General features: G+C 40.1%; 1 protein-coding gene across 2 annotated transcripts in view; it reads left to right on the forward strand.

Annotated features, from left to right (window-relative positions):
* LOC126985068 (dual 3',5'-cyclic-AMP and -GMP phosphodiesterase 11A-like) overlaps nucleotides 1-8,641 on the forward strand; it is a 191,903-nt gene extending 183,262 nt beyond the window's left edge. For both annotated transcript variants that reach the window (XM_050839444.1, XM_050839455.1), the window contains 11 exons: nucleotides 113-180; nucleotides 716-808; nucleotides 1,375-1,425; nucleotides 2,139-2,285; nucleotides 2,680-2,787; nucleotides 2,980-3,089; nucleotides 3,436-3,526; nucleotides 3,902-4,002; nucleotides 4,213-4,353; nucleotides 4,871-5,030; nucleotides 5,346-8,641. In XM_050839444.1, coding sequence (XP_050695401.1) covers nucleotides 113-180; nucleotides 716-808; nucleotides 1,375-1,425; nucleotides 2,139-2,285; nucleotides 2,680-2,787; nucleotides 2,980-3,089; nucleotides 3,436-3,526; nucleotides 3,902-4,002; nucleotides 4,213-4,353; nucleotides 4,871-5,030; nucleotides 5,346-5,498 — 1,223 coding nt within the window. In that variant the 3' untranslated portion in view covers nucleotides 5,499-8,641. The remainder of the gene's footprint in view (nucleotides 1-112; nucleotides 181-715; nucleotides 809-1,374; nucleotides 1,426-2,138; nucleotides 2,286-2,679; nucleotides 2,788-2,979; nucleotides 3,090-3,435; nucleotides 3,527-3,901; nucleotides 4,003-4,212; nucleotides 4,354-4,870; nucleotides 5,031-5,345) is intronic.
* Nucleotides 8,642-15,751: the final 7,110 nt, after the last annotated feature.

Raw genomic sequence — 15,751 nt, forward strand, 5'->3', positions numbered from 1 at the left:
TCTTCCTTTTGCTCTTCTTTTATTATTTGTATATACTTTTTTCTCAGCTGTTTTACCTTTTTCCATAGATTTTCCCTCATTTCTGTCCCTCACCTGTGCTACTCTCTCACAGGTGTGGCGAAGATCATTAACAAGCTGAACGGCCAACCCTTTGATGAGAATGATGAGCAGCTTTTTGAGGTAAGCTTGAGTTAATGAGGGAAATAATTAGAGAAAAATGTAATATATATATAAGTGTTGGCATAATGAGTGAGGTAGAATATGACTGCTAACAAAATATCAGTCTTATATTGCTGTAATGTATTAAAAGAAACATTTACTTAGAAGTATGACATAGAGGAGTACCTATATCATGTTCAATTTCATGCTCTCTTTCTTTCCCTTATCCTCTTCTCTTGATTTACTCTCAATCCTCACCTCTGATCTATTTTTCTGCCATGGTCTTCTCTGCTCTGCTATCTCCTCTCATCTCCTCTTTTTTGTCTCTTCTCTTTTTCTCTCCTCTTCTCTTTTCTCCTCTCCTCTCCTCTCATCTTTTTTCTCTCCTCTCCTTTTCTCCTTTTCTTTCCTCTCTCCTCTTGTCTCCTCTCTTTTTCTTTCTGTCTCTTCTCTCCTCTCTTCTCATCTCCATTCCTTTTGTCTCCTCGTCTCATTTTGTCTCCTTTACTTTGTTCTTTTATTCTCTCCTGCTCATTTCTCATCCCTCTCCTGACAGGCCTTCACCATCTTTTGTGGCCTGGGCATCAACAACACCCTCATGTACAACGAGCTGGAGAAGGCCATGGCCAGGCAGAAGGTGGCCATTGAGGTAAGAATGGACCATATGACGCTGGCCCTTGTGGGTGTCTCCTAATATCCATCTCTTGTATGTACCCTAAGTATTTTCTTCCTCCTTTTTTTTTATGTTTTTCTTTTCTTCTCCCTGGTTTCTCTTTATATCAGTTTCTTGTATATATCTTAAGTACTTTCATTCTCCTTTTTTTTCATAGTTTTGCTTTCGTTTTTTCTTTTCCTTGGTTACTACCTGATTTCTCCTTTTGTTAGTCTGACTACTCTTTCTGTTCCATATACTTTTCACCTTCATCCTTTGTTTTATTTCTCTTCATCTCGCTCATTATTGATTTATTTTCTTTACACTTTTTTCTCCTTTTAATTTTCTTTTCCTCTTTATTCTTTAGTAGCCTCAATTCATGTTTTTATTCTCCCTTTTCTCACTGCTAGTTTCCCACTGTTTAAAAAAATACACTGGTCTGGATGATAAACAAAACCCTTCATGCTAATTCATCACTCCTTTAGCTGTGTATTGACCTGGCCTGCATTGTGTATATCGCATTGTTGTGCAGTAAAATTTTTCTCCTTTTGCTTCTTCTTCAGGTCTTGTCATATCACGCCACGGCTTCTGCGGACGAGGTGTTGAGTCTCCAGGTGAGTGTGACAGGTGCAAGGCAGAGAGTTATCATTAGCCATGTAAACAGGGAAGGACAGGAATCATATTTAATCATGTCGTACTTTTCTCTATATCTCTGTTTTCATCTTCATCCGTCACCTCCAGATCACTTCACTTCATCTTTCCTCTGTTCAGTTTACTCTTTTTATATCCTTTCTTCCTTCTCTCAGTACCACTTGCTTCTTTATTACATTATTCCACCTACTCTCTCGCTCACTCTGTTTTCCTTGCCTCCCTTTCTCTCCCTCTCTCTCACTCCTCAGTCTTCCGTACTTAACTTATTCTCATAGATTCCCCTCTTTTTATCTCCTCCTCTCTCTCTCTCTCTCTCCTTTCCCTTCACACTCCCTCATTGCTATTCTGTTTTAGTCTTCCCTATCTTCCCTTCTCTTAACTGCACTCATCAATTTACCCTTTACTCACTCACTAACTTTACTCATTCACTCAATCACTCACTTTACTCATTCACTCATTCACTTATTCATTTTTTCTTTCATTTATTCTTTCACTTATTCACTCATTCACTCACTTTTTTGCTAACTTGCTCTCTCACTCACTCATAATTTACTCACTTATTCTTTTACCCTTTTTTACACTCACTCACTTTTTCACCCCCTTACTCACCCCCTCTCTTATTCACTCACTCATTTATTTACTCCCTCCCTCACTCACTCACCTTCTCTCTCCACAGCGCGAGGTCATTCCTGAGGCCAGCAAGTGGAATCTGGGTTCCCTAACCTTTGACGACTTCTCCCTCTCGCAAGACCAAATGGTGCTCGCTGCCGTCAGGATGTTCTCCGACCTCAGGCTGACCTCCAGGTTCAAGATAGAGTACAAGGTCAGTTGGGGGCATGTTAATAAAGCTGAAAAGGGATAGGGGGGAAGGGGATATGGGTGAAATGAGGGAAAAGATGAAAGAAGAAGAGCAGTAGGTGAAGGGAGAAAAGGTAGGAGGCTTGCTATTGAATTTTTATATATGAATGAAGATCATGCTCAAGAGGCTGAAGAATGAGGAGGGGAAAGAGCAAATGGAAGGCTTTTCATTAAAGAGCCAAAGAAAGAGTTTGAGGTTTATGAAAAGGAAAAAGTGCAAGAGAAGAAGCAACATTAGGAGAACCAGGATAGCAGGTTTGTCAATGAAGGTTATATTTCCTTGAGTTAAAATAAATGTTGGCTTTGTTATGCAAATGCCTATGATTGATTTACTGTTCACTCCTTGTCTCCCTCTTTAGACCCTGCTGAGGTGGCTCATCACAGTGAAGAGAAACTACCGTAACGTCACCTACCACAACTGGCGCCACGCCTTCAACGTTGCCCACAACATGTTTGCTCTACTGAAGGTGGGTGTCTGGGCTGGAGAGGGGAGGAGCTAGAGGGGGCTTGGGTGATGCAATAAAGAAGGGAAATGGTATATTTTAGAGGTGTATTGTAAATTGGTGTCTTCATCACTGGCCCATTAGTGAGTAAGGAACTTGAGATGGTGATGGGAACAGCTTGCATATCTCCTAACTTTCCTCTTTTTTTCTCTCCAGAGTTGCAATTTGATGTCCAGCTTTGAGGACGTAGAGTGCCTGGCCATGTTTGTCGGGTGTCTGTGTCACGACCTGGACCACCGCGGCACCAACAACTCCTTCCAGGAAAAGTGAGTCACTCCTTCACATGCTTTTGTTACTGTAATTATTTTTCTCATCTTTTTATTTAGGATTGGTATTACTGGCCTAAATACTTCTTATTCTAAACATCCTCTTACTTTCTTACATTAATCTACTATAATAGTGACGTGGTTGAATTTAAGCCCAACTAATCAACTATCAATTGATTCTTCCATATCAGTCACTTACTTTTTTTAGTAGGTCTGAGTTTGATCCCCAAGCTATATATGAAAATACTCTCAAAGTTCTAGTTACCTTGTGGTGTCCACAACACTGGCATTAAACACACCTGATACAAACCTCCAGCTAAAGTTTTGCCTGTTTCTCCCTCCTCAGGACAGGGTCAGCGCTGGCACTGCTGTACGGCACCCAGAACACCATGGAGCAGCACCACTTCAACCACGCAGTGATGATCCTCAACTCTGAGGTAAGGAAAGAAGGGGAAGGAGGAGGCAGAATGAAGAGGTGGGTAAAAATTAAAGTTAAGGAAAAAAAAAGGACTGATGTTTTAGTGTAACTTTATTTATAAACTTATAGTTCAGTTAAAATCTTGAATACTGAATAAATGTTCAGTACAGAATTCTTAACCCAGAGCTACAACTACTAGCAATGCCCATTTACCTATTTTCTCTTTCATATTATATGTTTATAAAAACTAATTAATATTTTGTGTGTGTGTGTGTGTGTGTGTGTGTGTGTGTGTGTGTGTGTGTGTGTGTGTGTGTGTGTGTGTGTTACAATGAATTCTCCTGTTGGTCCTGTCTTTGGCCTATGATGTCTCATTCCTGTGTTCCTCCCACAGGGGCACAACATCTTCAGCAACCTGTCGTCGACGCAGTACTCGAGGGTCATGAATGTTCTGAAGGCATCCATCCTGGCCACTGACCTCACTGTGTACTTCCAGTGAGTTTGTGGCACTGCTGCTGCTGGCTACTGTTATATTTACTTCTCTATATTAATTCATATGAATAAAGTTAAATGAAACTGTATATCATATTTATAACTACATTTTTCCTGGTAGGTTTAGTTCCATGTTTCCATATTCCTCACGTTCTTGCCTTTTTTCTTTCATCATTCTGTCTTTCCCCTTCCTCACTGTGTCCACTCTTGCAGAGTTCGAACACAGTTCTTCTCCTTGGTGAATGAAGGGCAGTTTGATATGACCAACAGGAGTCACCGGGACCTCCTCCGCTCCCTCCTCATGACTGCCTGTGACATTGCTGCCTCCACCAAGCCCTGGGATATACAGTTCAAGTGAGTGAAGGGAGATTTGGAGGATATTTAGGCCAGTATTTAAATGTTTTAGGACTGAAAGAAGAATATTTGACTTAGGATTTGCACTGAAAATTATATTTGAAAGTGTACTAGAGAAGGGTAGGAAGCTTACTACTTTCATAAACCTTTAGAAGGTTTATGGCATTCATAAACCTTTAGAAGGTTTATGGCAGGGTTAACTGAAAGTCTCTGTGGAATTTCCTGAGAATACAGGGTGTAGGAAGGCATCTACTTAAAGAGATTAGTTTTGTTTACAAGGATGTGAGTACCTCTGTGCCCTGAATGGGGAGATGAGTGTGAGCTCTGGTGTTGATATAGGTTTAAGACAGGGATGTGTGATTTCATTTACATGAAAGGTTGTAAGAGATATATAAAAGTCAATGTAGATTTAAGTGCAAGGATAAAAGTGAGAGGTATGTAAATAATACTCCTTGTGGGTAAATCAATTTGCAGACTTTGTTGTTGGCAGATGATTAAAATGTTTGTGTCCACACAGGGTGGCTCAGCTGGTGACCTCAGAGTTCTTCGACCAAGGTGACCTTGAGAAAACAACACTGAAAATCACCCCCCCAGCACTCATGGACCGAGACAGAAAACATGAGCTTCCTCTCCTCCAGATGCGCTGGATCAAGGACATTTGTCTCCCACTCTTTGAGGTATTTGTATTGACCTTCCTTATTCATGGAAAAGACAATAAATAGGTGAAATATTGCAGGTGGCCAAAATATATACATCTTAATTTGTCACCCCAGTGAAACGTAATACTACAACTAGTGACCTTGTCAGATGTTATTATGCTAAGATATATAATGCATGTGTTTCCAAAACAGAATTTCCATTTACTCCTCTTCTCAAACACGTGACAGCTTTCCTAAACTTTTCCTCTTCCTGGACTTTTCCCCCAATTCATTATTTCTTTGATCGCTCTAACATCTTATCACACTCATCATACACTCTGTTCCTCCACTCAGGGCCTAGCAAAGGTGATCCCCAAGTTGGCACCAATGCGGGATGGAGCCCTGAAGAACATGGCCAAGTGGTCCAAGATTGCGGCGGCCCAGGAGAACGGTGCCTGTGACCTGCTGGAGCCTCCCAATCCCCCGCCGAGGGTCCCTGATGGATAGTCCACGTTGAGCTGCTGGAAGAACCAAGTCTGTTGTCTGTTATAAGGCCTCAGTGACTCAGTCGGGTGGTGGCAAGGGATGGAGGAGGATATACAGCAGTGATAACAAAGAATATGAAACTCAGGAACAGTACTGAAGTGATGAAGGATATACAGTGAAGACTGGTGAAGGATATAAATGCACGGTTATTAAAAGATTTATAGAAAGCTGTGCAGGTGTGGATGTGGAAAACTATAGCAGTAGCAGTGCCTGTGAAAGAAAGTACATGGAGTGGCGATAAAAGGATTATGTTCATCAGTGGCTGTAAAGAACAGGACACTTGATCTGTGCAGCAATAAAAGATCATATTGTAGCCCCTGTTGTTTGATAAGTTTGCTGTGCAGTAAAGAGATTATGTAGACTCCTGTTACCTATTTGATGGTGTGCAGAGATAAAGTGCATTAGCAATACCTCATGCACATGGCATCAGAATGAAACAGGTGAAGTGAGATGGTTTTGAAATGGTTTATAACTTTGCCAAGAGAAATGCCAAACATTGTCTATGAAGAGACAGCCATCCCTTTCCTAATGCATGAGTGAGATGACAGAAAAAGACTCAAGAATAAAGAGGAAAGACATTGCCTGATCACTCTGTTCCTCCCCAAACACCAGTGCCTCCATGCCCCACCTGGCACTGTCTCACCTTGCCGTGGCCTCAACAAACAGACTCCAGACTTGGTTCTTCCCCGACAACCTCTTCCCTTTGTCGGATGTCGGTAGTGCAGCTCAACCCTCGGAGTACATTACGCCAGATCTTGGCAACCCAACTAAGAGTGTCAACCAGGAGTGTTAGGTGCATTGTTTGTTTTCCTGTTGAATTGATTGATTGATTGATTATTTGCATATTGATTTCCATTTGAGCAATTCGTCATAGTGTTGGTAGAACTATCTGAACCTTGAACTTTTCTGATAGTAATTAGAGTCAGTAGAAACGAAGGGTTTACTTGCAAAAATTCAATACTTTTTTTTACTGAACTTTGACTTGATACTGAACACCTAAAATGCTGGCCAGTATTAAAATATGTCCTCCAAAATTCTAGAGAGTAACAAGCTGAAAATTGTAATGTCGAATATGCATGTGACATCAATCGAACATCTGTGATATAGGTGATTAGGAACGCTAATTAGCAAGTTTTGGGGTGTGTCTCGGAAATCCACCAATTGTATCATACATTGAAAGCCTGAATCTTGATTTTTTTACCTGAAACTCACATATAGCTAAAAGAATTACCTTTCCAGCCCTTTGTAGGTATATGGCTTTCATGGGGCATCTCATCTCTAACTTATTGACTGTTCACTTGTAAGTCGGCTAAAGTGAACTGTTGTTACCAGCGTAACTTTGCTTTTTTGGGTGTGATAAGTGCATTGCCTACGGCCGATAGGCTTTGAGTGTGGCCACAACAATGCTGACGTGAGGATGCTGAAATGGTTAAAAGTGGTGAAGCTTATTGACTAGTGAGCAGCACATTTTTGGCGGCTGCTGCATCAACATATCCCTGGTGAAGGACGGTTTTTGACATGTAACACTTTGGAAGCTGTTAATAATGCCATATATTTGTAAATGACAACTTTTCTTAGCTAAACTTTACATATACATCAATATATACATATACACACATACATAGACAAATATATAGCTACAAGCACTCATGTAATTGATTAAAATAGAGGTGATTGTGGTACTATTCTGCAGTTTTCTCTATGTACACACACACACACACACACACACACATACACATACACATCTTTAGTGAAAATATGAGAAAGTGAGTGAGTGAGTGAATGAGTGAGTGTGTCCTTTGTGTTATACAGAACAATGATAAGATAGCATAAAGATAGCAGGAAAAAGTTTACTTGAAACACTACAATATATTGATCATAAAAAAAAGAACATATATCTTTGACTACCTCTTGCTTCTGCTACTCTATAAGTACTACTACTGTGCTAATACTACTTCTGCTACTACAGTACCAATACCACTGTTACTAATACCACCACTACTACTACTGTTACTACTGTTGCACACACATACAACATGCTACTATAATGCATACTCCTATCAATCAGTACACCTCACATATAGGACAGTAGGCTACAGTGGAAGGTTTTATCATCATACTGGATGCTGATCAGTTATTCTCAGAGATTATTAAGACTACTTCTGTGACCAAGCAATTCTCTTTGTGGACGATGTGTTACTAGCTTCCAGAAATGCTTCAGCTGTACTACTAAGTCTCCTGCACAAAGTGTTATTTTGCTGTCCTCTCACTCCCCCATCCCATGATAGTCTTTTTAGTTTTGTTTCTGTTCGCTTTTTTTTCTGCAGCTATATTTACATAAGAAAGAACAAGTTGAATATGAGGTTATTATTTATGATACCATTTATTTTCTAGCAAAAGTTGTGGACACTCTCGGGGGAGTGTGGCTCTGTGACCTACCCAGACTCAAAGAGAATCAGGATCATGTTAAAATGTGAGAAAATAAGAAACCTGGATAATTTATGACATTCAGTTCTTTCATAATTTTCTATAATTGATGGGCATCTAGTTTTTACTCATGTATTACTCCCTTCCTCATTGCCCTCATCAAGCTTTCAGAAAAGACTCTTTTTGCTTATGTATATCCTGCTATACATTCCACAAAAGGCTCTTATATATTTCATTATATTAAAAAAAAATAAAAAAAAACAGTTCTGTATCAAGACAGTAGGGTGGGGATCACAAAGTTTTTTTCCATTTTAATTATCAGTGGCTGTGAACATGGCAGGACTTCTCTGAATTGGCCCTTCAGTCAAGTGCACAGTTTGCTATCAGTGCGTCTTCTGAGTTCCAAGCTTTATATCTTCCTGAGATTGTACTTGTCAAGGAAGTCTTGGGCTTTTCCTTTACTGTGTCATGTGCAGTCCTGTGCAAATGAAAAGAATGTAAGATATGAAGCTCACCAAAACTTGATACTCAACACTTTTACATATTCATCTCTGCTTTGTATGTTTTAACTTTGATCTGTTGAACCATGTCATCAGGCAACAGAGTCCACTTTCATGCTGAAATATGTAAACTGATATGAGGCTTGAACAACACAACATGGTTGAATGTGCATGCTATTTAGTGCTTTTACTAATATACCTTACTAGATAGCTCAGCATCTATTCATATTCATGAAGAGTGGTATTATATCTTAGACATTGATCATTTGATGATATGTAAAGTCAAATCATTTCATCCATTGCACAGTAACACAGCAGGGAACTGCCTTTTTGTCCCTGTTGTCCCATTCTTTCTTCCCATCATATAAGCCTCACACTCATTTTTTTGTATACTGTAACTATTATATATTATAACCAGCATGTCAAAGCCATGGAACATCATCATCTCAACTTCATCAAAGATGTTATTTTCATGTGGTTATTATTCAGAGGTCTCCTAATTGTCTTGAAACCATCACTGATGTACTGCAGTGAACTTTTCATTTTCTCTATTTTGCCTTTTCAACTAATGCTGCAATGGCTATGTGCCAATGTAATGTTACAAAGAGAGGGTGGGGCCTCACTGCCAGCACTCCTCATATAATCTTATGGTTTTGCTTTGCACAATTAAGTATACATGCTTATTCTTGAAATGCAGCTTCAGTAATTAAATTCATTGCTCTTTGATAATAGAAGGTATACATAAATTTGAGTTCATAATATATATAGCGATTGACTACTTCATATTCTAACGTAAATAAACTCATTTTGGGACATATTCCTGTCATTGAGAGCAGGAGAGTCACGCGGTGCATTCCTGTTGTCTTAGGGGTGAGTGTTGCTGTTGTCCCCTGCCCGCCTTCCTCTGGCCATGATGTTGACTGTATTGATGCATATTGCTCAATCTCCTTGACACACACACACACACACACACACACACACACACACACACACACACATCATGTAGGCCAATACTACAGCTAGTACATGGCATTCCTTACCTGACACTTAGAAACGAGAAACACAGCTGAATAATTACAGCTCAAATTTATCTTTTGAATGATACTAATATATACTACATTTTATTTACCGTCGCTAAATTAGATGCTTTAGAATGTATGATGAGGAAGTTTACTGTTATTATTTTAGAGATTTATGAAGTAAAATATATTATCATTGGTGGTAATATACATATGTAAGTATACAGACATATTTTCATACACCAACTATCATGAAAACCTCTATATATGTAATGAACACACACACACACACACACACACACACACACACACACACACCTTTCCCTATTAAAAGTAAACCTTACGAAATTGTGTGATAAAGGTGAAATCATCTTCTTACCAAGGCTTCACCATGGGGGACAGAGTTGGTCAAGAAGAAATTCCCTGGGTTGGGGAGTACCTCTGGGGACGCCTTGGTGCTGCCCCTTGTCTCTAGCCGTTGTAGGGTGGTGTCAATGGTGTGTAGCTCTTATATTCTCATCTTGTAGTGTAGCAATGGCAGGCAGCCCTGTTATAGTGTTTTATATTTCTCTCTCAAGGGGTGACTATATGGATGAAAGTGTTGTGCTTGGGTGGAGGGCGTAGTGGTCTAGTGAGTTAAATGTCGAGTGAAGCGGTTCGAACCCCAGTGTTCCCGAAAGGGCGTCCGGTCTCAAACCCAAAGGCGCAACGGGTGATGTGAAGGGAAGCTTAATGTGATGATGTACAGCTGGGTGACAGTGTCAAATTGAAGATGATATGGAGGACGAGTGATGAGCAGACTAAAAGTGGTAAAGATAGATAGATGGAGAGACAGAGATAGGGATGACTGGGTTATAATAACTTGAATAAATGCCTAAAAAAGGAAAGGGGGCTCTTGATAGGCGGTGTAAGAGTGTGTGAGGATGACAGAATGAAGCGAGAGTATGATACCCTAAGAATAGAGAAAGAATATATACTTAAATAAAGCATAAGGAGCCTTCGGAAGAATATGGTGCCATTGGATATATTAATTTTAAGTGAATTGAGGACAAAGTGAGTATTTTCGTGTCTTTTCTACATTATACAGTTTTTTTCCCTGTTTTCGTTTACTTTTTTTCCGGTAAAGGTCCTTTAGTTCAAATTCCACTTGACCGAAAATCCTAATGCTTTAAATCTGTGATGGCATGAAAATATAAGTCGAAAAAAAAATATACATATCTATATAACTCCGAATTTTGGAGTCCAGAATATGCTGCTGTTCGAATCAATAGAAATCTCTCGTTCTTGATCGCTCCTTCTACTTATGGTCCTTCATTGGTCACAGAAAAAAAAAAAAAAGGTATGGGTTGAAACAGAAACCTGGATCAAGCATTGGCATTCAAACACAAAACCTTTCATTAAAAACTACGAATGCATAGCGGTGAATGCAGCAGATCAATGATGCATAACTGCGAATAGTCCAGACATATTAATATCTTCTCACTGTAGTTAGATGAAGGAATAAAAAAATAGGATTTTATTTCCATAGCTGTTGACGTACGTGTAACAGCTATTAGATAACTGCTGCCAAATTTCATGTCATTTAAATATATCGTTAATTTCATTTATCCAAGTTTCTTTTTCTAATATAAGCCCAGAGAGAAAGAGATCGTTGCTGTCTTTGCCTGATGATGTAAATACGGATAAATATCTATTTTAGTCTTGGTTATTTTCCTATATCTATGTAATATCCAGTAGTGGTAAGATCTCATCTTCTTAGCGAGGCTCCAGCTATCTCCCAGTAACCGTTTCTGAAGGTGTATCATTCGTGCACCGTTTTGTACATAGCCATGACTGCTTCTCCTATTTTTTCATAAAGTTATCTAAGAAATACTCGACTCAGCAGTGTTATTATTACCCTTTGATTGCCACGACCTTTTAAAAAATGAATGGCCCACGGAAGTGATGATACATGCGAAATCAAACTGTTTATCATATGTATGGTTGCAGGTTAAATGAAAAAAATGAAAGGAATTAGCATCTTTGGTCACGTGGTCTGCAGGTGAGCTGCGATTGGTCGGTGCACCTGGCGTCCCTCTGTAGATTGGTCCATTGGTTATTACGTCATCCTCGGCGGCGCCCTCGACAGTACTGCCAACCTACCTTTATGCCTTGCTGTTGATACCTTGTTAGTAAGTACTTCATGAATGGTGTTGATAAAGCTTTGTTCTTAGATTCTTACGGTGTGTGTGTGTGTGTGTGTGTGTGTGTGTTATCGTGTGTTCACACTTTATTAATTAATAATAAAAAAAAGAGATCACTGAGGTATAGTTGGCTACTCTGATTTACACCTGAAGTCCAACGTTGCCAGATTGTCTTACTCAGCCTCTTATATTTACTGATTTCTGACCCAAAAACTCTCCTCCACCCCGATAACTAGATTAATTTATAGTTGTCGTTAAGTCGTTAACCGGCCTCTTGCAGACTCCTACGTTCTTATGTTCTTAATATGCTGAGTACAATAACCTGGCATAAGTGCGTGGAGTCGGTGTCACTAGCTCTCCATAAGTGGCTGTGTTACTCATGCAGAGTGTTCATGGCTGTGATTCAATGGTTTTAATACGTTTTGGTGACTTTGGGGATCACGTCATGCAAGCAAAGTGAGTGGTGAACATACTCGGCTCGGGATGGACTTACGAGAGAACTGACAAGAAACTGAGGATGAAAAGAGAAGGTTGGTGGAGGTTTTCCGCCATGATGACTGGCCTTTCTTGGGGTGCCTGGCTGTTTGCTCTCCTGTGTTTGCAGCCTCTGAGGTGAGTAGTCTGTGCTTTGGCATATGTGTGTAGATTGACAGAATGTTGACCTTGATGTTTTGATGATATTACTAAGCAGTGGAGGAATGATTCGTATTGCGTCTCCTGTCAATGGCAGGTAATCAAGCCATTCGCGGCGCGGCGTTGACTCGGCCTTGGTTGACTCCGCCCGTCACGGCACAAATAAGTATTGCATGATAATGGGCTGGACACGCCGCACAGCCCGTCCCAGCAGGCATGATGTTTGTCCTTACTTATAAGATTGTGATTGCGACGCATTTCGTGTTCCCCACCGCATTCCCCGCATTACCACAGGCCCCCTAGCCTGTTTTGGGTGAGAGGGGTGAGTATAGGGGGGGAAGGTTGCTCCCTCTTGCACGAGGGAGCACGGGCCTTTGCCAAAGGCGGTCCGTAGCAGGGAGCCGACAGACCGACTCTATCGGCGATCGAAATCTAGCCGACCAAGTCGGTCTGTCGACGAGGACTGGCGTGTCTCTCCTGAGTAAAGGCATACGCTACAATAATACCAAAACAATGCCTGACAAAAAAGGCATTCAAGCATAGAAATTAAACTTATATTCCTTTTTTTTGTAAAGCAGGCATCATATAAGGATACATGTATATCCTTCATAATTAATGTATTAATACCTTGTAGATCATTAATTTATTTCCCCCTTCAACCCCTTTTTTGTTTTCCTTTTCTTAATTTCCGTTACTTCATTGCTCCAACGTATTTTAATCAAGTCCAGTTTCTTAATTCCCTCTCATTATTTTTGTTTTCTTTTTCTTCCTCCTCCTCCTACTCCATCACATCACTATTGCTGATAACCAGTGTTGTAGAGCAGGCAACTTCGGGGAATAAACAATAAAATAAGGGTGGTGGGGGCATATACTTATAATTGGTCCTAGGCTATAATTTTTATGTGGACTCCCGTGATCCGTGAATAAGAAAATAAAAGTGGCAAGTCATTCCTCACACACACACACACACACACACACACACACACACACACACACACACATACCACGAGGACATAATGGAAAAAAAAAAGATAGGACCAAGTAATCAGAATGTTTAGACGAGTCCGTCCTACATGCGTTTTCTCTGCAACAAGTATTACAGAAAATGAAATGGCAAACTGAAATCAGTTGCTCCATCAATGCTAATTCATCTAAAAAATGTTTAGATATGCTTCTTACCTACAAAATAAATATCGATTAAATTCAAACCAAAGATAGATTCAAGAGAATGGTATGAGACTATTTACCAGGCTACGATTTTATCAGCATATACTTCGATTATATTGCCCTGCCAGTCAGTAAGGTTTGGTTCCTTCGTTAGGGATCACGGGACAGTCTTTCAATGGCTTATGGGGCATGACGAGGATGCGGGGCATGGAGGAGAGGACAATCTCTTAGGGGTGGCTGCCAACACACCGGCTACACCAGTAGACGCTGCTGTAGCCGGTCTTTTTAATGTCTGGTATGGTTAATAGGTTTGAGGTGAATAGTTTGTACTGGTCACTAATATCAGAACTTTAGAAGATAAGAGGAGTCCCGATTGAACTAATTTCCTTTACGAATTATAATACAGAAAATATAATGATGGGCAACTGAAATAATGTTTTCAACCTATGCTTATAGATTGCGTAACTAGAAAATAGATAAGCTAGACAATATTTGATAAACTTTATATGAAGTGATTATTTTACTAAGATATGATTCACCTCCCGCCCTCCCCGATAACAGAAATTCAATGATACTATGATAAAACAGCGTGCACAGGGCTGTGGAATGAAAGCCTCGTGCCGTCGTCTGTATTTTTCTTACCTGCTGTCCTGCTCTTCACCGTGGCAAAAAAAAAGAAAAAAGCTTAATCCTATTACATACGTTAAATTATATATAGTGGTAACTCTGTTCATACGGCACGTGTGTGTGTGTGGGGGGGGGGGGGGGGAAGACTGACACTGATTTATTTTATCATTCCTTTTTTATTCGGATACGATCACTGAGGCCACGCGCAGCTTATTTTACGACCCCAACTTTACTTTATTTTTTATTCTCAGAAGTTGCCCTCAAGAGAACACTAATAATAAGGAATAGTGATGTGATGATGGAGAAGGAGGAAGAGGAGGAGGAGGAGAACACATACACAAACACACACGGGTAAAAGCAAGTATGTGAAGGGGGGTAAATCTCTCTCTCTCTCTCTCTCTCTCTCTCTCTCTCTCTCTCTCTCTCTCTCTGCTACTTCTCGACCAGTTTAGTGTATACATAAGGGAGAGGAAGGGAGAGGGAAGGCGAGGAGCAGTCAATATGGAGTTGGCAGCTCGTCTCTCTTACTTTTTTATGGCTGTTTCTCTCTCTCTCTCTCTCTCTCTCTCTCTCTCTCTCTCTCTCTCTCTCTCTCTCTCTCTCTCTCTCTCTCTCTCTCTCTCTCTCTCTCTCTCTTTCATACTACTACTACTACTACTACTACTACTACTACTACTACTTCTACTTCTTTTCTACTTATTTGTGTTTATTCATGCGTCGTTGAGGTGGCAGCTGGCAGGTGTCGGGATGAGGCGCCAGTGGACCGTGTGTTCTCGTATTGAAAAAGAGAAGAAAAAAAAAGAAATATTTGTTGTGATGGAAAAAAAAAAAAAGGGGTGGAGGTGATTGTGATAGCCGTTTGACTCCACCCCCCCCCCCCCCACCAACACACACACACACACACACACACACACACACACACACACACACACACACGTCAATTGTTCCATTTTGTTCATATTCTTCGCTCTTTCATTTTTCTTTTTTAATTCATTCATAGATTCTCTTTTCGCTCTTTATTTTTTTCTCGTTTTTCCTTGCATCTTTATTTTCTGCTTCGTATATTTTTTTTTGTCATTGTCTTTGCACATACTTCACATTTTCTAGATTGTTCATATTATAATTTTCCGTTCCTTCGTTTTTCTGTTTTCATTTCAGTGTTTCTCTTTTCTTTCATTCATTTTTTCCCCTCAATCTTTTTTTTTTCTGTTTCGTATTTTTGCTTGTCATTGTCGTTTTCTTCTTTTCTTGCGCTCAGTTTTTAGTGCCACGTATTTTTATATTTTCTTTCGTGATATACCGACATGAAAATGAGACAGGAGCGTATAGCAATAAAAAGACATAAAAAAAAGATAATAAGAATGCTGCTGTTACAAAAAAAGAATGAGAAAGAGGAGAAAGAAGAGGAGGAGGAAGAAAAGAGAACTGAGTGGATAAGTAAAAGAAGAGAGAAGGAAAAGGATGATGAAGGAAAAAAAATAGTGTTTCGGATCCTGGAGGAGGAGGAGGAGGAGGAGGAGGAAAAAGCAGAAGGAAGAGGAGGAAGAGGGGGAGGAGGAGGAGAAACTAGAAGGAAGAGGAGGAGGAGGAGTAGGACGAGGGGAGGAGGATGAGGATGAGGAGGATGGGAAAGCAGAAAATATAATCATAAAGAAAAA

This window comes from Eriocheir sinensis, chromosome 5 (genome assembly GCF_024679095.1).
Source record: "Eriocheir sinensis breed Jianghai 21 chromosome 5, ASM2467909v1, whole genome shotgun sequence".
Lineage (NCBI taxonomy): Eukaryota > Metazoa > Arthropoda > Malacostraca > Decapoda > Varunidae > Eriocheir > Eriocheir sinensis.